We start from the raw sequence: 26,838 nt of genomic DNA, 5'->3' as shown, positions 1-26,838 counted from the left end.
TACCTTCAGGTGTTTGGAAAATGCTCCCAAGGATGAATCAGACTTGTGGAGGTCTACAATTGATTTATTTTGATTTTCCCATGATGTCATGCAAAGAGGCACCGAGTTTGAAGGTGGGCCTTGAAATACATCCAGAGGTACACCACCAATTCACTCAAATGATGTTAATTAGCCTAATAGAAGCTTCTAAAGCCATGACAGCATTTTCTGGAATTTTCCAAAATGTTTAAAAGGCACAGTAAACTTAGTGTATGTAAACTTCTGACCCACTAGAATTGTGATACAGTGAATTAATCTGTCTGTAAACAATTGTTGGAAAATGATTTGTCATGCACGAAGTAGATGTCCTAACCGACTTGCCAAAACTATAGTTTGTTAACAAGAAATTTGTGAAGTGGTTGAAAAACGAGTTTTAATGACTCCAACCTGTGTATGTAAACTTCCGACTTCAACTCTAGGTATTTGTAGGATGCCATCTTTCAAAGGATAAGCCACCAGATGTGACACTGACAACTCTGGCAGAGTTCGAGCTCTGGTAAAGATCATGAATTTAGTTTTTTGTACATTCAAGACTAGTTTGAGACCATAAAGGGAGGCCTGCAGTGACTGAAAAGCAGTATTGAGCTCTTCAACAGCCTGAACCAGAGAAGGAGCACATGATTATATGACTTTATCATCTGCATATACAGTTCTGTGAAAATGTATTTGCTCCCTTCCTGATTTCTTATTATTTTGCACATGTCACACTTAAATGTTTCAGATCATCAAAAACATTTAAATATTACACAAAGATAACCGAAGTAAACACAAAATGCAGTTTAAGTGATCATTTTATTTATTAAGGGAAAAAACTATCCAAACCTTCATGGCCCTATGTGACAAAGGAGACGCAATCAAGCGTTTGCGATAACTTGCAATTAGTCTTTCACGTCGCTGTGGAGGAATTTTGGCCCACTCTTTTTTGCAGAATTGTTTTAATTCAGCCACATTGGAAGGTTTTCGAGCATGAACCGCCTTTAAGATCAAGCCACAGCATCTCAATCGGATTCAAGTCCGGAATTTGACTAGGCCACTCCAAAACCTTAATTTAGTTTTTTTTTTTACCATTCAGAGGTGGACTTGCTGGTGTCTTTTGGATCATTGTCCTGCTGCATAACCCAAGTGCGCTTCAGCTTGAGGTCATGAACTGATGGCCAGACATTCTCCTTCAGGATTTTTTGGTAGAGAGCAGAATTCATGGTTCCATATATCACAGCAGGTCGTCCAGGTTCTGAAGCAGCAAAGCAGCCCCAGACCATCACACCACCACCACCATATTTGACTGTTAGTATGATGTTCTTTTTCTGAAATGCTGTGTTACTTTTACACCAGATGTAACGGGATGCACACCTTCCAAAAAGTTCAACTTTAGTCTCGTCAGTCCACAGAATATTTCCTCAAAAGTCTTGGGGATCATCAAGATGTTTGTTTTTTTGCCAAAAGTGAGACGAGCCTTTATGTTCTTTTTGGTCAGCAGTGGTTTTCTCCTTGGAACTCTGTCATGGATGCCATTTTTTGCCCAGTCTCTTTCTTATGGTTTAGTCATGAACACTGACCTTAACTGAGACAAGTGAGGCCTGCAGTTCTTTAGATGTTGTTGAGGGTTCTTTTGTGACCTCTTGGTTGAGTCGTCGCTGCGCTCTTGGGGTAATTTTGGTAGGCCGGCCACTGCTGGGAAGGTTCACCACTGTTTCAAATTTTCTCCAATTGTAGATAATGGCTCTCAACGTGGCTCGCTGGAGTCCCAAAGCTTTAGAAATGGCTTTGTAACCCTTTCCAGACTGATAGATGTCAATTAATTTGTTTGTCATCTGTTCCTGAATTTCTTTGGATCATAGCATGATGTCCTTCTTTTTGAGATCTTTTGGCCTACTTTACTTTGTCAGACAGGTTCTATTTAAGTGATTTCTTGATTCAACAGGTCTGGCAGTAATCAGGCCTGGGAGTGGCTAGTGAAATTGAACTCGGATTTCCAAAAAATGTGATTAACCACAGAAAATTCATGGGGGGGGGGCGTCGCAATTACTTTGTCACATAGGACCATGAAGGATCGGATAGCTTTTTTCCCTTAATAAATAACATTATCACTTAATTGCATTTTGTGTTTACTTGGGTTGTCTTTGTGTAATATTAAAATAGGTTTGATCTGAAACATTTAAGTGTGACAAATGTGCAAAAAAAAAAGAAATTAGAAAGGGGGCAAATACTTTGTCACAGCACTGTAGATGTAACTTTGCTGGTTGCATCCCATTTCCCAAATCATTAATAAAAATGGAGAACAACACAGGAGCTAAAATGGAACCCTGGGGCACACCTCTATTAATCTCAAGAAAGCTGGACTTGTAATTGTTAGTATATACACATTGTGTTCTGTCATAAAAATAATTCCTAAATCAATTTACTTCCCCTTCACTGAGACCAATGTTGCTGAGTCTAGCTAGCAACAATTCATGGCCAACTGAATCAAATGCCTTAAATCCACAAACATAGGATCACAATTAAGGTGCTGGCAGGCTAGCATAATATGGGTTGTCTTTGGGTGCGTTTGTGAATTCAGAGAGTTGTCAGATTGTCAATTCGTAAATTCAGAGCGGTGGGTTCTCGGAGTGTTCAGAGTGCACACTAGAAGCTCTGTCAGAGGAGTAGGGTTGATACAAGCGTTCTGACCTCACAATGGCAGTCAAGGACTAAAGCTAACTACTTCCAGACACAAATGAGAGAACACCTCACTCTGACCATTTTACTCACCCTAGCAGAGGTGGTTAGGCTGTTTACGTGTTATCTAGAGTGTTGGTGACTGTAACTGTGCTGTTGGAAACAATGAATTTACGAATGAGAGTGCTCTGAAATCTGAGTAGAAAGCCAGAGTGAATTTAGGAACGCACCCTTTGATTCCTCAGAGACAAAATTGATTACTTCAATAGCTGACCATGATGATACATTGATGAAATGTACTGAACAAAAATATAAACGCAACATGTAAAGTGTTGGTCCCATGTATCATGAGCTAAAATAAAAGATCCCGGAAATGTTCCATATGCACAAAAAGCTTATATCTCTGAATTCACTGTAATTAGGATGGATTCTCCAAGCTCTGATGCTACTGCTGGACATTAGTATCCTACCAAACTTGCTAACTGCCTGGTATTCAGCACTCTATTGTCCCTCTAATCACTCTGACATCAATGCAAATGTATGCACAGTGGCTTGGAAAAACTCCCTAGAAAGGCCTGAACCGAGGAAGAAACCTAGAGAGGAACCAAGCTCTGAGGGGTGGCCAGTCCTCTTCTGGCTGTGCCAGGTAGAGGAAACAGAACATGGCCAAGATGTTCAAACGTTCATAGATGACCAGCAGGGTCAGATAATAATAATCAATGGCAACGGGTCAGCACCTCCGGAGTAAAAGTGAGTTGGCTTGTCATAGCCAATCATTCAAAGTTAGAGACAGCAGGTGCGGTACAGAGAGAGTCCAAAATAGCAGGTCCGGGACAAGGTAGCAGTGAACAGGTCAGGGTTCCATAGCCGCAGGCAGAACAGTTGAAACTGTAGCAGCAACATGACCAGGTGGACTGGGGTCAGCAAGGAGTCATCAGGCCAGGTAGTCCTGAGGCATGGTCCTAGGGCTCAGGGCCTCTGAGAGGAGAGCAAGAAAATAAAAATTAAGAATTAGAGAGAGCATACTTAAATTCACGCAGAGGACACCGGATAAGACCGGAGAAATACTCCAGATATAACAGACTGATACTAGCCCCCCGCCATAAACTATTGCAGCATATATACTGGAGGCTGAGACAGGAGGGGTCGGGAGACACTGTGGCCCTGTCCAACGATCCCCTCGGACAGGGCGAAACAGACAGGATATAACCCCACTCACTTTGCCAAAGCACAGCCTCCACAGCACTAGAGGGATATCTTCAACCACCAATTTACCATCCTGAGACAAGTCCGAGTATAGCCCACCATCTCCCCCACGGCATGAACCCGAGGGGGGCGCCAACCCGGACAGTAAGGGCACGTCAGTGACTCAACCCACTCAAGTGACGCACCCCTCCTAGGGATGGCACGGAAGAGCACCAGTAAGCCAGTGACTCAGCCCCCATAATAGGGTTAGAGGCAGAGAATCCGAGTGGAGAGAGGGGAACTGGCCAGGCAGAGACGGCAAGGGTGGTTCGTCACTCCAGTGCCTTTTCCGTTCAGCTTCATACCCCTGGGCCAGACTACACTCAATCATAGGACCTACTGAAGAGATGAGTCTTCAATAGACTTAAAGGTCGAGACCGAGTCTCCGTCTCTCACATGGATAGGCAGACCATTCCATAAAAATGGAGCTCTATAGGAGAAAGCCCTGCCTCCAGCTGTTTGCTTAGAAATTCTAGGGACAATAAGGAGGCCTGCATCTTGTGACCGTAGCACACGTGTAGGTATGTACGGAAGGCGCAAAACGGAAAGATAGGTAGGAGCAAGCCCATGTAATACTTTGTAGGTTAGCAGTAAAACCTTTAAATCAGCCCTAGCTTTTACATGAAGCCAGTGTAGAGAGGCTACCACTGGAGTAATATGATACATTTTTTAGGGTTCTAGTCAAGATTCTAGGAGCCGTGTTTAGCACTAACTGAAGTTTATTTGGTGCATTATCCGGGTAGCCAGAAAGTTGATCATTGCAGTAGTCTAATCTAGAAGTGACAAAACCATGGTTACATTTTTCTGCATAATTTTTGGACAGAAAGTTTATGATTTTTGCAATGTTACGAAGATGGAAAAAAGCTGTCCTTGAAATATTATTGATATGTTTGTCAAAAGAGAGATCAGGGTCCAGAGTAACGAGGTCCTTCACAGTTTTATTTGAGATGACTGTACAACCATCAAGATTAATTGGCAGATCCAACAGAAGATGTCTTTGTTTCTTGGGACCTAGAACTAGCGTCTCTGTTTTATCCGAGTTTAAAAGTAAAACATTTGCCGCCATCCACTTCCTTATGTCTGAAACACAGGCTTCCAGGGACAGCAATTTTGGGGCTTCACCATGTTTCATCTAAATGTATAGCTGTGTTTCGTCCGCCTAGCAGTGAAAGTTAACATGAGGTAAAATATATCGTGACAACAATAGTGGTCCTAAAATGGAACCTTGAGGAACACCGAAATTTACAGTTGATTTATCAGAAGATTGTGTGAGAAAACAGAGTGATGGCCTCTACTAAAAAGAGGAGGATCCCATCAGCTTTCTATAGGCTAGGCCTACTATATGTATTTCTCAACTTTCCTAATATAAGCACATTGCTTATATTTACAACAGGAATATAGCCTACCTGGCTGGCAAGAAAATTAACCACGGGAAAAGAGTCCTCCATTCGCTATTTAAGTGCATAGATTACATGTACTAAATAATATATGTAAAGATTAAATCAAGAATAGTCATTTGGGTGACTATTAGCCTATCAGTTGTGAATGATATATTATCACTTGTGAATGATGCCCAGCTTAAGAAACAATGCCTTTTTTTGCCACTTTTTAGAATCCTAGTCATTAACCTCATGTAGCCGAGCCCATAGGCCTATATGTTTTGATAAGGTTTGTATCACAACTAAACTGGCCAAATAAAATGAAGCTCAAGTCACCATGAAAATTAACCTTTATAATAAAAGCATTACATGCATAATTGCATTTGCGGTCACTTTTGATAATGGTGTTTTCCGCTAATGGAGCATTCAAGCTTATAGCCTACTTCCATGTGCACATTGCTGCACTTATAATGTGAAGAAATAGCCTGATAATTTATCAACATTTGAAACGAAATGTTCTAATCTGTTTCATCAGCCACATTGCGTAAAAGTTTTTTTGATGCTAGCGGTTATATTAATTTGGGATCTATCGCATCCCACAACTGTCCCAGACGGTTTGGAATATTTATTTCTCGCACACAACAGAATAGTATATTGACATAGGCCAGTGCTTTTGCTGTTGGTTAGTCCTACTCATCATGTTGGCTGACGAAAAGTGAATGTGGACAGTTCTTCCAATATCTTCAATATGCACCTTGGATAAGGACGCACACAGTTCCGTCCCGGATGTGTCTGTCTTCACTAGAAGCCTGTGTGAATGACCTGATCACCGTTGTGCCCACAAAAGGCATGGATTTTTTTTTTAGGGTGCATTACAGCCACACGAAGGGGGTGCAGTCGGGAAATTCTAGGCACTATCAAGTGCTTGTGAAATTGTGAACGAGTAACTGCTGTAGTGTGTACATCCTGTGCAAAAAAAACTAAGCAGAACTCATGCCTTTTCAAGCAACTTTTTTCAAATCATTATTAGAGTTGCATGATGAAGCCTTACAATGAATAAACATCTAAACATATAGCCCAAGATTACATTAATAACTCAAAATAAAGCATAGAGGAATGAATACCTATTTCTTTGTTAACCACTCAACACAGAATAGCCGCATGTGCGCACTCCCTCATTGTTTGGGTAAAATATCCTTTCTATTTTATTCAGCTTTGTTCAATTGTATTCTTCATACTATAAAATAATACCACAGAATTCTAAGAAAGTCTTGTCTGCTAAATGAACTAGTGTAGCCCACAGTCAATTGGCATAGCCAGATCAGGACCTAACATAAGGACAACTCACAGTATGCTATTCTGTTCATCTGAAATGGGCTACATTTTCTTCATATTATTCTTTTTGTAGCCCTGTCTAAAATAAATAATGTATTTATTGTGAAGTGTAAGCTATATTACATGGATTAATTAGACTTTTTAAAATGTAGATGTTCCAAAGGTCTGCATCGGTGGGCTACCCAGGAGATGCTAAATGTGTTTATGTTAATTAACGGTCAATGAGACGACCGTGAGACGACAGTTATTTGCTTGACAATCACTGGCTGATGAAATTTCATGACCACCACAGCACTATCCACACCCCTAATTTTTTAATGTATCTGTGACCAACAGATGCACATCTGTATTCCCAGTCATGTGAAATCCATAGATTAGGACTTAATGAATTTTTTTTAAATTGACTGATTTCCTTATGAACTGTAACTCAGTAAAAACTTTGTAATTGTTGCATGCTGCATTCGGAAAGTATTCAGACCCCTTGACTTTTTCCACATTTTGTTACGTTACAGCCTTATTCTAAAATGGATTACCTACATTTTTTTCATCAATCTAAACACAATACCCCATAATAACCCCAGAAGCGAAAACAGGGTTTTAGACATTTTTGCAAATCTATATATAAAAAAAAAAAGCGATACCTTATTTACATAAGTATTCAGACCCTTTGCAATGAGACCCAAAATTGAGCTCAGGTGTATCCTGTTGCCATTGATCATCCTTGAAGCCCACCTGTGGTAAATTCAAATGATTGGACATGATTTGGAAAGGCACACACCTGTCTATATAAGGTCCCACTGTTGACAGTGCATGTCAGAGCAAAAACCAAGCCATGAGGTCGAATTTTCTGTAGAGCTCCGAGACAGGATTGCGAGGCACAGACTTTGGAAATCTGGGGAAGGGTATCCAAACATTTCTGCAGCATTGAAGGTCCCCAAGAACACAGTGGCCTCCATCATTCTTAAATTGAAGAAGTTTAGAACCACCAAGACTCTTTGTAGAGCTGGCCGCCTGTCCAAACTGTGTCGGGGCAGAAGGGCCTTGGTCAACGAGGTAACCAAGAACCCGATGGTCACTCTGACAGAGCTCCAGAGTCCCTCTGTGGAGATGGGAGAACCTTCCACAAGGACAACCATCTCTGCAGCACTCCATCAATCAGACCTTTATGGTAGAATGGCCAGATGGAAAAGGCACATGACAGCCCACTTGGAGTTTGCCAAAAGGCACCTAAAGATTCTCAGACCATGAGAAACAAGATTATCTGGTCTTATGACACCAAGATTGAACTTGTTCTAAATGCAAGCATCACGTCTGGAGGAAAATATGGCACTGTCCCTATGGTGAAGCGTGGTGGTGGCAGTATCATGCTGTGGGGATATTTTTCAGTGGCATGAACTGCGAGACTATTCAGGATCGAGGGAATGATGAACAGAGCAAAAAGAGATCATTGATGAAAACCTGCTCCAGAGCACTCAGGACCTCGGACTGGGGCGGAGGTTCACTTTTCAGCAGGACAACCACTCTAAGCACACAGCTAAGACAATGCAGGAGTGGCTTTGGGACAAGTCTCTGAATGTCCTTGAGTGGCCCAGCTAGAGCCCGATCTAATATATATGGAGAAACCTGATAATAGCTGTGTGGCGACGCTCCCCATCCAACCTGGCCGAGCTTGAGAGGATCTGCAGAGAAGAATGGGAGAAACTAATTAAATACAGGTGTGCCAAGCTTGTAACGTCATACCCAAGAAGACTTGAGGCTGTGATCTCTGCCAAAGGTGCTTCATTGTGAGTGCTGGTGCATGTTGCTGCAGCTCATGTTATTGTGAGTGCTGGTGCATGTTGCTGCAGCTCATGTTATTGTGAGTGCTGGTGCATGTTGCTGCAGCTCATGTTATTGTGAGTGCTGGTGCATGTTGCTGCAGCTCATGTTATTGTGAGTGCTGGTGCATGTTGCTGCAGCTCATGTTATTGTGAGTGCTGGTGCATGTTGCTGCAGCTCATGTTATTGTGAGTGCTGGTGCATGTTGCTGCAGCTCATGTTATTGTGAGTGCTGGTGCATGTTGCTGCAGCTCATGTAGGTATTCTTTGGATAAATCCATTGTTGGAGCAGTCCCGTTCCTTTCCTTACCCCTTCCAGGAGTAATGTATGGATTAAAAAATACCTCTAGACATGTTTATACACATCTGCTTTTCCATGCAATTACATTGGTTTATTGCTATGAAATATTTTCATTTTCACCTTTGAAACCTGATGATAGGCATGCACAACTTGGATGCTCTACACTGATATACAATTATCACAATCTCCCTACCATCATATCTAAGCCAATATGACACCATAACAACTTGATTGGAGCTACACAACACATTCCCTGCCTCTCGTCATGAGCTGCCAGTCCATGATCCCGGGCCAGATTAATCGAATCCACTCTCTGCTTGTTTAAATTGTGTGCCATGCTATGCACAGTCAAAAGAAAATGACATGCTTGCTAACTTGGTTAGCTATGTGATTAAATTAGTATTTTTCAACAAGTCAACTGTTTTAGACTATTTATATTTAAACCAAGCAAGAGAAATAAACATTCAATCAGTACTGAGTGAATGAACAAAATCATTTTGGAACGAACACTTCCAGACTGTTAATGGAAATGCTCTGTCGAAGTCAATGTTTTAGGAACAGAGTTCGTAGTGTAATGGTTTAGTTTCCTTCCGTGGATCTGAAGATGGTGGGTTCGCCTACCGTAGGATACATTTGTACAATTATTACAATTATTTTGCTCCCGACACACACTTATTTTCATTTATTAGGTGGCCTTTCGGTTCGTGGAGTGGCAGTGAGTGTGGTGGCCTGAACTACTGCATGCGTTTTGCTAGAACGGAGGTGAGACCAGCTCTCAGACTCAAGGAAGAGGTCGATGCACGCCATCTCTACGGTACTGCCCAGGGACACATTGTAAAGCACAATTTCTCCCCTTTCCAACATAATCAATTACATGACCTAAACGCTGCCTGTTTCTGCATAATTCAGAAAGGCAATGAGCCCTGTCAGGTCTTTTTTTTTAAATGGCGGGTGGGGAAGCGAAACTAATGCGTGATAGTGAGATGGAGAGATATTGTGTGGGAAAACTGCTTTTTCCCCCACTCGATCTGTCCAACTTATCACCTTATCGCCTCTAAAATGTAAATAAAACACTAAGAGTTTATATAATGTGTCATTACATACCTATTTACCTACCTACATACCTATTTCATTACATACCTATACCTATTTGAAGGTTTGTGTTGAATTTGAATCGGATTGTTAGGGCGGTGCTAAAGTGATCTTAGAAGTAAACAGCGGCTTTGAGAATGATGATCGCATGCAATGATGACGAAAAAAATTACGTGGTATCCCCCCTTACCCCGTCACTGTCCATTTCTTGTTTTTAAACGATGAGAGAAGTGCTACACTTGGTGGAGAGAGATTGTAAGACAGAAATAGTTGCTTTACGCGTGATGTACGTTACGACACGCCACGATGTCACGGAGGGTCCGTTTTTTTCAACTTTTATCCAATACTATAGAGCCAATACCATGTCGATTAACGCTTGAATAGAAACCTAGTTCACACCCCCGATTTTGACATCAATACAGTCGCTACAGTCCCATTAGTTTTCTTTGTAGCCTCGTTTGAATGTTGCGGTTGCGCACATTTGTACGGAATGGGGTGAGTTTACATTATGCTAATTCAATTGTACACATAGTACTTTGCACACTATCAATACTTAAAATGTACTGAAGGTACTGTAATAGGTCAAAGCTGTGTGCTGGAAAACACATTAGTGTTTTCCAGCTTTTCCAGTTTCTTTTCTTTTTTGGCTTCAGACCAATGCCTACTTCTCACTTAAAACAGTTTTTTGTTGTTGTTTTTAATACAGAACAGTATGAGGAAACCCAATCCTTGCTATGAGGAAGAATATAGGGTAAATATATTTCCTGGTTATGTCATGCCCCAGTAGTGGTTTAACATGTTTCTCCTCTTTTAGAGGTTAACATGTCTTGGAGGAAGCACATTTTAACGTGTTAAAGATTGAACCTAAAACTGTAAATGACAGTAAATGGGCCAATCAATCACTGTCTGGGCGTAACAAAGATAGTCAAAATTGGCTAAAATGTTGACTACACTTAACGTATTGATGATGGTGTTGAGAAAGAAATGCTGCATGTCATAACATGCCAGTTTATTATTCTGAGGCATGTCCTGAATGTTTAGTGATCAGCCTTTAGTATTATCTCATTGACAGTTTGACATAAGCCTTCCCTGTCTGTCTGCAGGACCTTAGGGCTTTTACCTCCCCCATACTGGATACAGAGTCTGGTGGCTCGGAAAAGGATGGCTCTCCTAAGGTAAATTGTCTTCTCTTCATACTCGTGTTTACACACAATGAAATTACACTTGACTAACAGTGTTGTGATTCTCACCTTTTACCTTTTCATTTCTATAGTTTTAAGTTATCTGAGCATCGTGTTTGGACACAGGCAGTGAGACAGTCAGACGATCATTGTTCCCGGAGCCCTCTGCTGTAATGAAAAGGGCTGAGGGGAGGGAGTGTCGTGGCACTGTTAAAGAAGTGGGTGGATGTCTGACAATCACCTGTGAAAATGGATCTCACATGACAGTGGGTTTGTAGATGTCATGGTAGAGGTCCCACATATGAAGGTTGTTCTGCAGAAGCTCAGGGTTATACTGAAAGATCAAACCAAACCGGATGAATGCAAGGTAATCATCCAATTAAATTGGATCAAATCTCATTTTATTCATCACATGCTTCGTAAACCACAGGTTTAGACTAACCGTGAAATGCTTACTTACAGACCCTTCCCAACAGTGCAGAGAGGATGAAAATGGAGAAATATGAGAAAAAAAGTAATGACACGTTATAATAAATACACAATGAGTAACAATAACTTGCTTATATACATGGGGTACCAGTACTAAGTCAATTGGCAGGGGTACGAGGTAATTGAGGTAGATACAGTGCATTCGCAAAGTTTTCAGACCCCTTTACCACATTTTGTTACGTTACAGCATTATTATAAAATTGATTCAATTCAAGTTTTTCCTCATCTTTCAATACACAATACTCCATTATGACAAAGTGAAAACAGGTTTTTAGATATTTTAGCAAATGTATTAAAATGTTAAAAAACGGATACCTTATTTACATAAGAATTCAGACCATTTGCTACCTGACTCGCAAATTGAGCTCAGGTGGATCCTGTTTCCATTGATCATCCTTGAGATGTTTCTACACCTTGATTAGAGTCCACCTGTGGTAAATTCAATTGATTGGACATGATTTGGAAAGGCACACACCTGTCTATATAAGGTCCCACAGTTAACAGTGCATGTCAGATCAAAAACCAAGCCATTAGGTCGAAGGAATTGTCTGTAGAGCTCCGAGACAGGATTGTGTCGAGGCACAGATCTGGGGAATGGTAACACAAACTTTCTACAGCATTGAAGAACCCCAAAAACACTGGCCTCCATCATTCTTAAATGGAAGAAGTTTGGAACCACCAATAGGTCTTCCAAGAGCTGGCTAGATTAACCCAAGATTTAAATCTTTGGCCTGAATGCCAAGGCTTGCGTCTGGAGGAAACCTGACACCATCCCTAAACCATCCCTGGGAATATTTTCCATAAAGGACAGGGAGAATAGTCAGGATCGAGGGAAAGATGAACAGAGCAAAGTACAGAGAAATCCTGGCTGAAAACCTGCTCCAGAGCGCTCAGGACCTCAGAAGAAGACTCGAGGCTCTAATCTCTGCCAAAGGTGCTTCAAGAAAGTGCTGAGTAAAGGGTCTGAATACTTATGTAAATGCGATATTTCTGTTTTTTATTTGTAATACATTTACAAACATTTCTAAACTGTTTTTGCATTGTCATTATGGGGGTATTATATGGGTTGATGAGGGGGAAAAACCTATTTAATCCATTTTAGAATAAGGCTGTAACAAAATGTGGAAAAAGTCAAGGGGTAGGAATAATCTCTGAATGCACTGTATGTGCATATAAATGAATAGGCAACAGGATATGTAATGAACAGTAGCAGCAGCGTATGTGATGACTAAAATACAAGTTTGTGCGAAAAAGGTCAATGCAGATAGTCAGGGTAGCTATTTGGTTAACGATTGAACTATAAGCTGTTCAGGGTCCTTTTGGTTCCAGACTTGGTTCATCGGCACCGCTTGCCGTGTGGTAGAAGAGAGAACAGTCTATGACTGGGTGTTTGACTTATTTAAAATAGTAGAAAGTATGTATCAGAGCTGTTTAGACAACTTCTTGGTTGTGAGAGCTCTGGCTAGATTTGTCTCCTTTGGTTGTGAGTTTATAATAATAATAATAATATATGCCATTTAGCAGACGCTTTTATCCAAAGCGACTTACAGTCATGTGTGCATACATTCTACGTATGGGTGGTCCCGGGAATCGAACCCACTACCCTGGCGTTACAAGCGCCATGCTCTACCAACTGAGCTACAGAACCACTAGTTTGGCAGTGATTTGGTTTTACCTTGTCCCTTTTCTATCATGTTTTTTTCTACGAACTCCTTAGACTGTGGGTGGGGAAGTGCAAGGAGGCAGTCTCCAGACATGGTCGGATCAAATACAGGAAATTGATCCCTGCAAAACAAGCTTCCTCTTTCCTCTCTGTCTTTACATTGTCTGAGTCAGTCTTTTCGTCCTTTCACTTATTTATTTTCCCAACAACCTCTTTTCTCCGAATTCTTAGGATTTGATTGTTCTCATTTTTTCCTACTGTCCAGAGTTTACTGTACATGTAGTGAATGAACCACCTGTCTTTCCTCGTGTTTTGAATGAGCCGATAGATCTGCTGATAACTCTCCAAGGTGACTCGCTTGCCTAAACACGTTCTTTCGCAAGAAGTCACTGCTAAATGAATAAAGGGGAAACACTAATGTGATAGCTCTGACTACATATGGTTTCATATCTCTCACAAAGAGAAGTGGCTTCACCCAAAGCTCTGAACATCTCGCCTACAGATGCTGATATCAAGCCTTAGAAATTCCACTCAGGCTCCAATGCAAAAGACATCCAACAGAGACATTTTGTGCTGATGATGGACGTTGTGGTTTCTTTGATGACTGTAGTCCATAAAGCCTCTGTCATAGTATATCCAGGTGTTATCCGCCTGGCTGTTTAGTGACACTTTGTACACAAATAAACTAGGTATTTGCATGAGTGTATGTAAATGAAATTCCCTCTCATCTCTTTTCTTCTATCTCAGGGAGAGGTCTGCTTTCACTCTGCCAGCCTAACTAAAGGGCTCTTTGTGAGGGGTTGTGCTGCTGGTGTCTGCCAACCTTCTAGTCCCATGTTTGCCCCTGCCCACTCCCAGTCTCAGACCAGTCCGGGCTCATCTCGAACCATCTTCCCCTATCCCTCCACCCACCAGGACCGCTCACCACCCAAGTCGCCCTGCCGCCTCAACTTCAGCGGTATCTTCCGCTCTTCATCCAACTCATCGTCCAACTCTAGCATCAAGCTCTTCTCTAGGACAAGGAAAGGTAATACAAATAAATATATTTCAAAGAGCCGACTGTGGTTTCCAGTAGTTACATGCTGAAAAACCTCAAGACAGGAAGTTATCAGCATTATTTTGATCTTAGAATTTGATTCTGACAGAATGATCTATTGCTGAATATTGTGCAGATGCGCTGTTGTAATAATATAGAATAAATAGCATGGCAAACACCGGTAGCTCTTCAAAATAAAATAGTCACAACACTAAAACCCTATACAGTCACACCGCATTAGTGCTAAAATTCCCTGCAAGAGCTGTAGGGGGCAGCAGTCCCCTCCTTGAAAGCAAACAATGCAAACATCATCTGATTGCCTTGTCCTGAGAGTATTCTGGGTCTTTTAGCTTAGAGAGGGCCATACTATATTATTAGAGGACTAGACAGATGGGCTTCCTTCCTCGCTTAGACTCGTATCATCAGTGTCACTGTCAACTTCTTCTTGGGGTACAAATATAGAAAGTGACAAACAAATAGGACTTTGTTTTGACTTTGATTTCTGGCTTTCATGGATGGACTGTAAAGCATGCATGTCAGATTGAGTTAATGTATTGTGCTGCTGGCCTCTGGGATTCATTGAACTAGAGTCCAAGCACATTTTCTTCTAGCTGATGTTAACAGAATTATATTGTTATAATTACAAAATGACATGCAGTCAAGAACACAAAACATTGGTAGTCATTTTGTAAGGGCTATTTTACCAAGAAGGAGAGGGCTCCAGGGTGAAAGAAAAGCAGCCGGCAAGTGCTCAACATATGTGGGAATTCCCGGTTGAGAGAATGCCACGAGTGTGCAAAGCTGTCATCAAGGCAAAGGGTGGCTAATTGAACAATCTCAAATAAAATATATTTTCATTGGCTTAACACTTTTTTTGGTTACTACATGATTCCATATGTGTTATTTCATAGTTTTGATGTCTTCAACTATTATGCTACAATGTAGAAAATAGTAAAGTATTTGAATGACAAGGTGTGTCCAAACCTTTGACCGGTAGTGTATTAGGCTTGCCATAACAAAGGGGTTGAATGCTTATTGACTCAAGATATTTCAGCTTTTAATTTTTACAAATTTCTAAAAACATAATTCCACCTCGACATTGAGTTATTGTGTGTAAGCCAGTGACACAAAATCTCAATATAACACATTTCAAATTCAGGGTGTAACACAAAATTTGGAACAATTCAAGGGGGGTGAATACTTTATGATGTGAAAACAATGCATTTCTACTTCATGTAGAAAAAAAAATCTAAAGTTCAAAGTTATTTCTGCTGAAATCATCAAAAGCTGAAACACTTAAAAAACATGCATTTCAAATGCTGAGATTTCTGGTGACATGGGGTAGCAAGAAAATACACTCTGTCTAGAAATTTATTGCAGGTCTTTAAAAAAATAAAATCATTTAATCCTACCCTGTGATGTCACCGATAAGCATTTTATTTCTTTAACCACAGATAATAGAAATGCACCATTTCCACATATGAATACACTAGTATGATGCTGGAGATCATGTATTCCCAATCTGGGGTATGCGTACCCTTGCAGAGAATGCCTGACAGCGCAATGCTATCGGGGGTACGCCAAATAAATGTGATTCACATCCACAAAAAATACAAAATAAATTATATACAAAAATAAATCAAACGATACGTTTATATTTTCCAACGGGACTATGCATTTAATTTTTTTCCCCCCTCGCCCGAGTAGCCTCATTTCACTGCCCAAAATTTAATCAAACCATCTAGTGTTCAGCGAAATAACAACACAATGTCAAATATAGGTAGAGCGAGAATAAAGACTACTTTCGAGTAGTAAAACATGTATAAAAGTAACAGATACCATTAATTAGAAGCATCTTATATTGTGAGCTACCGATACTATTGTAGAGGACTTAATTCTTCCTGCTGCCGCAGATATGGCTGGGACAAAAGGCCAAAAAAACTATACAGACAATGCCTTCATCAAACACTGTTTCACGACGCATCAGTGACATGACAGGAGATGTTTTGAAACAATTACTGTTTCGCATATAAGCCAGTGAATTATATGCGTTACAGCTGGATGAGACAGATGTTGCGGGCCTGGCACAGCTCCCGGTATATGTTACGTTTATGGGGGGTCAATTAAAGAAGACATCTTCTGGAAACCAGGACAACATCAAATAATATTTTAAAAGTACTGGACAGCTTTGTGACATCAAATGGAGTTTGGTGGTCAAGATGTGTTGGTATCTGTACTGATGGCGCAAAAGCTACGACAGGGAGACATAGTGGAGTGGTAACGCGCGTGCAAGCAGTTGCTCCCGACGCCACTTGTGTACACTGCAGTATCCACCGAGAGCCTCTTGCTGCCAAGAGAATGCCTGAGAGCTGAAAATACATTTTGGACACTACAGTGTAAGTGCTTAACTTTGTTAAAGCAAGGCCCCTAAACTCTTGTGTATTTTCTGCAATATGCAATGATATAGGCAGCGACCATGTAATGCTTTTAAAACATACAGAAATGTGCTGGTTATCAAGGGGCAAAATATTGACACGTTTTTTTATTTATTGAGAGACTAGCTTAAAGTTCTCTACTGACCATAATTTTCACTTGCATGGTGACGAGCTTCTCACTCGACTGGCCTATCTGGGTGGTGTTTCTTCTCGCCCGAATGATCTGAATCTAGGATTACAGGGACTTTCAGCAACTACATTCAATGTGCGGGACAAAATTGAGGCTGTGTCATGAACACAAGGGGAGCTGGTTTCAAGTGCAGGGCGCAGCAGGTGTTTATTGTAAAGGACCACAGGAGGAGTCAGGTAGTTGGGTCCAGGGGCAGGCAGAAGGTCATACACAGAGTGTCCAAGAGGGCAACAATACAGGCAAAAACTATCATTCACGTGAAAAACAGAGCTCCGAAAGATGTGTCACAATACCTCACAGTGATGGGGTGCAAAGAACTGAACTAAATAGTGTGTGATAATGACACATAGGTGTGTGAACAGGTGATTGGGAACTGGAGAGTGAGCTGCGTTCAGGGGATATAGGTGTTTGAGTGTTTGAGCTGGAAAGAGGGCTGGAAGGTGAGCTGCGTTCAGGGGATCTATGTGTTTGAGGGTGTGAGTTGGAAGCAGACGTTACACTATGTTTAAGAAGTTGGAGCTCTTTTCTGTCTGCATTAACAAGGACAACACACAGGTCTTTCTATAATTTTATGATTTTTTTTGTATGAAAATTAACTCAAGCTACAGACAATGTCAAATGTGATATAGCGAAGCAGCTGAGTGATTTGGGTGCACATTTACGTAGGTGCTTTCCGGAAATGGATGACACAAACAACTGGATTCTTTATCCCTTTCATGCCCTGCCTCCAGTCCACTTACCGATATCTGAATAAGAGAGCCTCATCGAGATTGCAACAAGCGGTTCTGTGAAAATTAAATTTGATCAGAAGCCACTGACAGATTTTTGGATTGGGCGCTCAGAGTATCCTGCCTTGGCAAATCGCACTGTTAAGACACTGATGCCCTTTGCAACCACATACCTATGTGAGAGTGGATTCTCAGCCCTCACTAGCATAAAATCTAAATACAGGCACAGACTGTGGAAAATGATTTAACACAGACTCCAATACAACCCAACATTGCAGGGTTATGTGCATCATTTCAAGCACACCCTTCTCATTAACCTGTGGTGAGTTATTCACAATTTTCGATGAACAAATAGCATTTTATATGTAAGATGGTTAAATAAAGATTACAATTATTGATCGTTATTTTTGTGCCCTGGTCCTATAAGAGCTCTATGTGACAACTCACTCATTCGTATGTTTAATAAATGTATCATATAGTGTGTGTGTGTGTGTGTGTGTGTGTGTGTGTGTGTGTGTGTGTGTGTGTGTGTGTGTGTGTGTGTGTGTGTGTGTGTGTGTGTGTGTGTGTGTGTGTGTGTGTGTGTGTGTGTGTGTGTGTGTGTGTCAGGCTTACGATGATGGCAAAAAAACAAGCGCTGACCCTGGTGCTAGAGGGGGCACGCAGCTGGTGGTTGAATGTTTGAAGAGGTACGGGACTATAAAAGTTTTGGGAACCAATGCTGTAGATAATGAATATGAGGTTGAAAAGTGGCGGAATCGCCCTTTTAAGCTTTTCATTGACAGTACTGGTATAGTTGATGGTCTAATGCAAACTAGTCTGTTGTACATAGAAATACTTTGTTTAAAAGGTGAGCCATTTTCCCTGGCTGGGATTCACCCATTCTTCCCAGCTCCTATCGAATTGTATTTGTCACATGCGCCGAATACACAAATAAACTAAAGTAAACAACTAAATTGAAAGTAAAATAATAAAATAACAATACAGAGGCTATATACAGGGGGTACCGGTACCGAGTCAATGTGCAGGGGTACAGGTTAGTCAAGGTAATTTGTACATGTAGGTAGAGGTGAAGTGACTATGCAAAAAAGCCTCAAGTGGCTTGTTTGGCAGTTTTATAGTGTAATGCTTAATCTGGGGCCTTAGCTTGGGGAAAGCTCTGTTTCTTCTTGAAGATTGATATGGGTCATCAACCACACTGAAACTCATATTCTGACTGTAGACACAACTCTTCAAGGTTCATGGCAACCAGTGGCCACTAGGGTGTGCTATATGCCCTGTTCTGTTCTTTCCTTGCTCTGTTCCCCCCTCACATTATGAGAAGTTGTTTGGAGCTGGAACCATGAATGTGTTTTGGATGTCAAGATTGGATTTTTGGTTTTATGCTATAATGTAATAAGCTATTTGTCATTCAAGGTCATTTAAAAATGATTTATGTTGTCATTGAATCAGGTTGATGCCTGTCTGTTCCAATGCCAACCTGGCTGCATTTGTCTCCTGCAAATATAATCAGAATATCCCTCAGTTTTATAGCTTTTTTACATGTGTGGTTTCCCATAGTCTGGACATTGTCACTCCCTCCCCGTGGCAGACAACTGTAGCTCTTTCATGCCCTTATCTGTAAATGCCCAAACAGACTTGTATCAAGCTCTTCAGGCAGGCAGGCAGGCAGGCAGGCAGGCAGGCAGTCTGCATCTTTCTTTCCCAAGTTCTGTCACTATCTCCCCTTCCCCTGTGTATTGTATAATATGTTCAGTAAATTAAGGGAGTGGGTAGTTTTTATAAATTGCCCACCAATTCACTGAGACCCATGACAATATGGTATAACATTAAAGAAGAGACTACATTGAAAGTGAAGAGAAGTCTAGAGAATGAAGAAGAAATGCTCATGAAGTATTTTTCTCCATAATTTATGCAAACCAAGCGTAAAAACAATGGAGGTGTCATAGGTAACACCCTGACTGCATCTCCTCATTCATGCTCTGCTGAGCTGTTTTGACTTATTTGGGCTGATCAGTTGCATAACCATTTTGAATGGATCTGGGGTCGTGGAGAAGGCAGTCAATAGTGTCATAACTAACTGGGTCATCGCAGGGCGTCGTGGGGGGGTGTTAGTGTATTGAGTGGAACCCGTGTGATCAGATAAATCTACAGCTGGCAGCCCAGGGAGAGACCGTGGGGCCTCCCTTTAGTCAGCTGATGATGGGTGAGGGGATTTGTGACTGGGCTCAGCAGTCTTTTAAGGTCAGTCTTAATGAGTTCGCTAGAGTACTGGGACAGTGATCTGACCTGTCTCTGTTAGGCAGGTGATGTGGTCTGGGGAGTTGACAGATCTTACACAACCCCCATGAGTCACAACAGGTAGGGCTGTGACGGTCATGGAATTTGAGGTTACGGCAGGGTTTCCCAAACTCGGTCCCCAGAACCCCAAGGGGGACACTTTTAGTTTTTTGCCCTAGCAATATACAGCTGATTAAAATAATCAACCAATCATCACGCTTTGATCATTTGAATCAGATGTGTAGTGTTCGGGGGAAAAACTAAACGTGCAACCTTTAGGGGCCCGAGTTTCGGAAACTCTGGGATACAGTAATTGGCCGGGCCAATCTACATGGTCACCGACATAACCGTTGGGGGGAGGATTGGAGCGTATCAGACTCAAAAGAAACATGTGGCTTTTCTCTGCAACTTCACTATTGCCATTACACTTCGCTATTATCAGTAGCAATTCATTATTATTATTCAAGTTATTACCTTTAAATATTATTAGTCTAGTATATTCATTAAGAAATGTCAGATTGGTGAGGCATTCTGGAAAAAATACATATTCCGATTTTGACGCACTAACCTATTCATATCAAGTCCGATGCGTGTTTCCCTCCAATTTACAGAACAAAAACAAAATGGCCTATTTAACAGCGTTGATTAGTCTATAAATGATAAAGATTCCGTAACTAATTATACCATGCCCGGTTGAACAGGATTGTTAATTTATTCAACCCCTCCATCTTCTTTGCTACATATACACAACCATCCAAAAGTTTGGGGTCACTTAGAGATTTCCTTGTTTTTGAAAGAAACTTTTTTGTGTGTCTATTTTAATATATAACATCAAATTTATCAAATCGCAGTTGATTTGTCACGTGCGCCGAATACAACAGGTGTAGACCTTACAGTGAAATGCTTACTTACAGGCTCTAACCAATAGTGCAGAAAGGTATTAGGTGAACAATAATAAGTAAAGAAATAAAACAACAGTAAAAATCACAGTGAAAAACAGTAGCGAGGCTATAAAAGTAATATAATAATATAATAATATATGCCATTTAGCAGACGCTTTTATCCAAAGCGACTTACAGTCATTTGTGCATACATTCTACGTATGGGTGGTCCCGGGAATCGAACCCACTACCCTGGCGTTACAAGTGCCATGCTCTACCAACTGAGCTACAGAAGGACCACAGAAAAAGTAGCGAGGCTATAAAAGTAGCGAGGCTATAAAAGTAGCGAGTATAAAAGTAGCGAGGCTACATACAGACACCGGTTAGTCGGGCTGATTGAGGTAGTATGTACATGAATGTATAGTTAAAGTAACTATGCATATATGATAACCAGAGATTAGCAGCAACGTAAAAGAGGGGTTTGTGGGGAGGCATACAATGCAAATAGTTCGGGTAGCCACTTGATTACCTGTTCATATATATATATATATATATATATATATATATATGAATGTGGGACTATTTAAATGTATTTGACGGTTATATTATTTTCATGACGGTTCCACAGTTATTCAATTACCCTTACTGCCCTGACAATCTTTCAAGTCTTTCTCTGGGTGTTCCACTATAAGTAGATGGGGATTTGAATTCTTATGTCAACTTACTGTCTTTAGTTGGATTGAGATATAGTGTGAGTGTGTATATGAAGACAGAGTGAGACCGATGTGGGTATGGTGATTTGAATGTGTTGGGGAGCGAGAAGCAGATGCTTAGCCAATCACTTTGTGTGGCCCTCCCGGGCAGGCCTCCTTTTACAGTCTGCTGACACGCGTGCTATATTAAAGAGACACCACCCAGAGCTGCACCTGACAATTTACAGCAACCAACGCCACTACTAGGGCTCTGCAGAGAGAGAGAGGGAGAGCAAAATAGAGCAGGGAGAGCGAGAGGAGGAGCAGAGTGAAATTCAGCAGAGAAATAGGAGACCAGAGATATTCTGCCTGTGTGCACTGTGCTACGCTGTGCATCATCACTTCGGAGTGTTGGACTTCGTCTCACAGAGAACATGTGGAATTTCCAGCTTTCTTTCCCTTCGTGTTCTCCAGCAAACGTGTGAGCTGCCACAGACATCAATTCCCTGAGAGGGGAGCCTGCTTCGCCTGCAGCCTCTGCTGGGCTCTGTGGACTCAAACATTTTCTGGACATTTTCAGTTTCATTCTGGCACAGATCTTGTCATCTTTGACACAGATCTTTAACTTTATTGTATTTACAAACGGGCATCAGGCGGAGTAGCCGGAGTAGCTCTCTCGTCACTCTTCTGGGGAGTGGTGGTAGTGCCCAATAGTTGTGACCGGTCCCTATCCTGGATGGTCATGGTCCATATTGGGTGCTGAACCCATCGCTTGAACCCACTTGTGTCCATGAAGAGGTTTGGCAGCCTGAGGAGGAGTAAGAAGCGGAAGGAGCAGGACCTGCTCGCGGAAGGAAGACGCCAGTCAGAGCCACCATGTCTGCCTGGTAATGTCTTATGCTGTTCACATGATCACACCACTTAAATTGTCTATAAAAGTGTCTGAGTAGTATACACTGAGTGTATAAAACATTAGGAACATCTTCCTAGTATTGAGTTGCACCCCCTATTCCCCTCAGAACAGCTTCAATTCGTTGAAGCATGTACTCTACAAGGGGTCGAAAGTGTTCACACAGGGATACTGGCCCATGTTGACTCCAATGCTTCCCACAGTTGTGTCACGTTGGCTGGATGTCCTTTGGCTGGTGGACCATTCTTGATACACACAGGAAGCTGTTGAGCGTGAAAAACCCAGCAGCGATTGCAGTTCTTGACACACTCAAACCGGTGCGCCTGGCACCTACTGCCATACCCCATTCAAAGGTACTTAGTCTTTTGTCTTGTCCATTCACCGTCTGAATGGCACACATACACAATCCATATCTCGATCCATGTCTCTACATGTCTCCTCCCCTTCATCTACACTGATTGAAGTGCATTTAACAGGTGACATCCAGATGGGATCATGGCTTTCACCTGGTCCGTCTATGTCATGGAAAAAGCAGGTGCTCTTGTGTTTTGTGTATGACGGGCCACAAGACTGAAGACAGTATATGTTGAATATATTATCCTTCCCTCAAGGTCTCTTTAGATTCCATCCTGGATCAACAATCGCACTCAGAATAAATGTTTCTTATCGGAGCAGTCAAATGGACCCTCTATTAATACAGTAGTAGTAGTACAGTATAAACGGCATATACATTTTGTAACAAGTACAGTAAGGTAGACATCACCCGGACCCCCTGCTGATCCAGACGGTAAAAACAGAGCATCCATTTTGTAATTGGCACTGCAGCTACATATAGGGGCTGCTGACAGCTCGAAGGTCTTTATGGCCGGTGTCCCTCTGAAACATTTGTGATTTTTTTAACGTTGTACAGTGAGGATATGAGACGGTAAACTAACATGTTTGCATGTTAATTGCATTCAATCTAACTCATTGTGATTTAAGAGTAGTCTCGTGCTACATGAAATGGTAATTGATAGTCCTGTTGCTTGAGCTGGGTGATAATACGACGCTGTTATTTTTGACCCACATCTGTTAGTCACTATGTAATCATCGCTGCTCTGATTTGGAACGTTAAACTTTATGAAAATGACGGTGTCTCTCCTCCAGGAGTGTCAGGGACAGGGTCATCACACTGGATACATGGGGTTTTATGAATGTTGCCTTTGGAACATCTCACTGGATGCTTGGGCTGCATGAACTCCACAGCTCCTAAGGGGTGGGACTAACCTCTGGTTGACCTTTAGCCCTATTCTGTCCTGGGATCAGTGGAGGAAGAGGTCAAGGCACTACTGTCATTATGATGTGAACCTGTATGTGTAAACCCATATGTGGTGCTCAGTTGATTTTGGTCTGGCCCTATACTGTATGTGCTGTTGCCAAGTCTTCTATGGTTACAGCATGACAATAATAGAGGAGATTGACATGTCAACAATAGAAGAGTTGTCTACACAACAGCACGTACAGTATGGGACCAGGCTTGAAGACTTGTCTACACTACAGCACGTACAGTATGGGACCAGGGTTGAAGAATTGTCTGCACTACAGCACGTACAGTATGGGACCAGGCTAGAAGAGTTGTCTGCACTACAGCGCGTACAGTATGGGACCAGGGTTGAAGAATTGTCTGCACTACAGCACATACAGTATGGGACCAGGCTAGAAGAGTTGTCTGCACTACAGCACGTACAGTATGGGACCAGGGTTGAAGAATTGTCTGCACTACAGCACGTACGGTATGGGACCAGGCTAGAAGAGTTGTCTGCACTACAGCACGTACAGTATGGGACCAGGCTAGAAGAGTTGTCTGCACTACAGCGCGTACAGTATGGGACCAGGCTAGAAGAGTTGTCTGCACTACAGCACGTACAGTATGGGACCAGGCTAGAAGAGTTGTCTGCACTACAGCGCGTACAGTATGGGACCAGGCTAGAAGAGTTATCTGCACTACAGCGCGTACAGTATGGGACCAGGGTTGAAGAATTGTCTGCACTACAGCACGTACAGTATGGGACCAGGCTAGAAGAGTTGTCTGCACTACAGCGCGTACAGTAAGGGACCAGGGTTGAAGAATTGTCTGCACTACAGCGCGTACAGTATGGGACCAGGGTTGAAGAATTGTCTGCACTACAGCACGTACAGTATGGGACCAGGCTAGAAGAGTTGTCTGCACTACAGCGCGTACAGTATGGGACCAGGCTACATTTTGGTGCTGTGTTTATTATACATGGAGAGCACAATGTGATGAGACTACAGCCATAAGTAATATATCAGTAGCACTTTACTAAAAGCAAACAGGTGTAATGCATTTTGATGTGGTTTAAATGCAAGATTTCATCAGCATGTATGACCCCATTTATAACATTATTATAGTTGAATAATGATCCTGACAGCACCTTTTTGACAGCAACTATCTCGTATAGTTACTAAGCTCGTCATGTTAGGTTTGAGCTCACATGTCATGTAGTGTAAGGGAAAGGGGGAATATTAAGGATTTACAAAATGTACTGCCCACACACAAAAAAATCCTCAACAATCTACACATAATACCCCATTTTGACAAAGCGTAGTAGGTTTTTAGATGTTTTGCCAATTTATTAAAAGCAAAAAATAGATCATATTTACATACACTACTGTTCAAAAGTTTGGGGTCACTTAGAAATGTCCTTTTTTTGGAAGAAAAACATTTTTTTTGTCCATTTTAAAATAACATCAAATTGATCAGAAGGAGAAAGTGTAGACATTGTTAATGTTGTAAATGACTATTGTAGCTGGAAACAGCAGATTTTTTCAATGGAAGTTCTCTGCTACTGGAACAAATTGCAAAAATCTGAAGCTGGAGACTCCTATCTCCCTCACTAGCTTTAAGCACCAGCTGTCAGAGCATCTCACAGATCACTGCACCTGTACATAGCCAATCTATAAACAGCCCATCCAACTACCTCATCCCCATACTGTATTTATTTATTTATCTTGCTCCTTTGCACCCCAGTATCTCTACTTGCACATTCATCTTCCGCAAATCTACCATTCCAGTGTTTAATTGCTATATTGTAATCACTTCGCCACCATGGCCTATTTATCGCCTTCACTCCATTTTCTTACCTCATTTGTATATAGACTTTTTTCTACTGTATTATTGACTGTATGTTTTGTTTATTCCATGTGTAACTCTGTGTTGATGTATGTGTCGAACTGCTATGCTTTATCTTGGCCAGGTCACAGTTGCAAATGAGAAATTGTTCTCAACTAGCCTACCTGGTTAAATAAAGGTTAAATAAACGTCTGGAGGAAGCCTGGCACCATCCCTACGGTGAAGCATGGTGGCTGTGGCAACGTGCTGTGGGGATGTTTTTCAGTGGCAGGGACTAGGAGACTCGTCAAGATCGAGGCAAAGATGAACGGAGGAAAGTACAGAGAAATCATTCATGAAAACCAGCTCCAGAGCGCTCAGGACCTCAGATTGAGGCGAAGGTTCACCTTCCAACAGGACAACAATCCTAAGCACACAGCGAAGACAATGCAGGAGTGGCTTCAGGGCAAGTCTGAATGTCCTTGAGTGGCCCAACCAGAACTGAGAACATCTCTGGAGAGACCTGAAAATAGCTGTGCAGCAACGCTCCCCATCCAACCTGACAGAGCTTGAGAGGATCTGCAGAGAAGAATGAGAGAATCTCTCCAAATACAGGTGTGCCAAGCTTGTAGCGTCATACCCAAAGAAGACTCGAGGCTGTAATCGCTGCCAAAGGTGCTTCAAAAAAGTACTATGTGAAGGGTTGAATACTTATATAAATGTCGTATTTCGTTTTTTTTTAAAATTTGCTAACATTTCTAAAAACCTGTTTTTGCTTTGTAATTATGGGATATTGTGTGTAGGTTGATGAGGGACAAAAAACATTAAATCAATTTTAGAATAAGGCTGTAATGTAACAAAATGTGGAAAAAGTTCAGGGGTCTTTATACTTTCCGAATGCACTGTACATCAGACAGCCAGCCTTATAACCCAACATGGCTGACAGCCCAGTCACCCCTTTCAAACTCCTAAGGGAAATCTGCCCCTCACCACTGCAGATCAGAAACACTGATTGCTTAATGTTGAGGCCAAGCAGTATTGTGACACCTGCCTTCCTCCTTAGACTTAATGGAAAGAACATTGGCCAATATGATGCCGTCACAGTCTTAGTTCACCATTGCCCTTTTATACACAAAGCTTTTCAGTGTTTTCAAAATGTAGTGTGACACAATCTGACATGCTGAATTAGATGACGATTGTTGGGTGTTTCAGTTAAACAACTGAGGGGCCAGTCGGCAAAATCCAATGGGCCAGTGCTGATCCATGGACTAAATGCAGGGGTGGGCAACTCCAGTCCTCGAGCGCCTGATGGTGTCACACTTTTCCTTCATCCCACGTAAACACAGCCGAGGTGTGTTAGCTGGGGCTGGGGCAAAACTG

The 26,838-nt window shown here is 41.7% G+C and overlaps 1 protein-coding gene across 4 annotated transcripts in view; it reads left to right on the top strand.

Annotated features, from left to right (window-relative positions):
- LOC124041791 (5'-AMP-activated protein kinase subunit gamma-2-like) overlaps window positions 1-26,838 on the top strand; it is a 54,485-nt gene that overhangs the window by 2,893 nt on the left and 24,754 nt on the right. The window contains exons 2-5 of one of the 4 annotated variants that reach the window (XM_046359821.1): window positions 9,462-9,586; window positions 10,571-10,615; window positions 10,968-11,039; window positions 13,945-14,224. In XM_046359821.1, coding sequence (XP_046215777.1) covers window positions 9,569-9,586; window positions 10,571-10,615; window positions 10,968-11,039; window positions 13,945-14,224 — 415 coding nt within the window. In that variant the 5' untranslated portion in view covers window positions 9,462-9,568. Of the gene's footprint in view, window positions 1-9,461; window positions 9,587-10,570; window positions 10,616-10,967; window positions 11,040-13,944; window positions 14,225-21,694; window positions 22,327-26,838 lie in introns of those variants that run through there. The other 3 variants (XM_046359822.1, XM_046359820.1, XM_046359823.1) reach the window with 3 other exon arrangements.

The sequence above is a fragment of the Oncorhynchus gorbuscha genome, linkage group LG08 (assembly GCF_021184085.1).
Source record: "Oncorhynchus gorbuscha isolate QuinsamMale2020 ecotype Even-year linkage group LG08, OgorEven_v1.0, whole genome shotgun sequence".
In the NCBI taxonomy this organism is placed as follows: domain Eukaryota; kingdom Metazoa; phylum Chordata; class Actinopteri; order Salmoniformes; family Salmonidae; genus Oncorhynchus; species Oncorhynchus gorbuscha.
The sequence above is the reverse complement of the archived record's forward strand: the minus strand, read 5'-3'. Positions and strand labels throughout refer to the sequence as shown.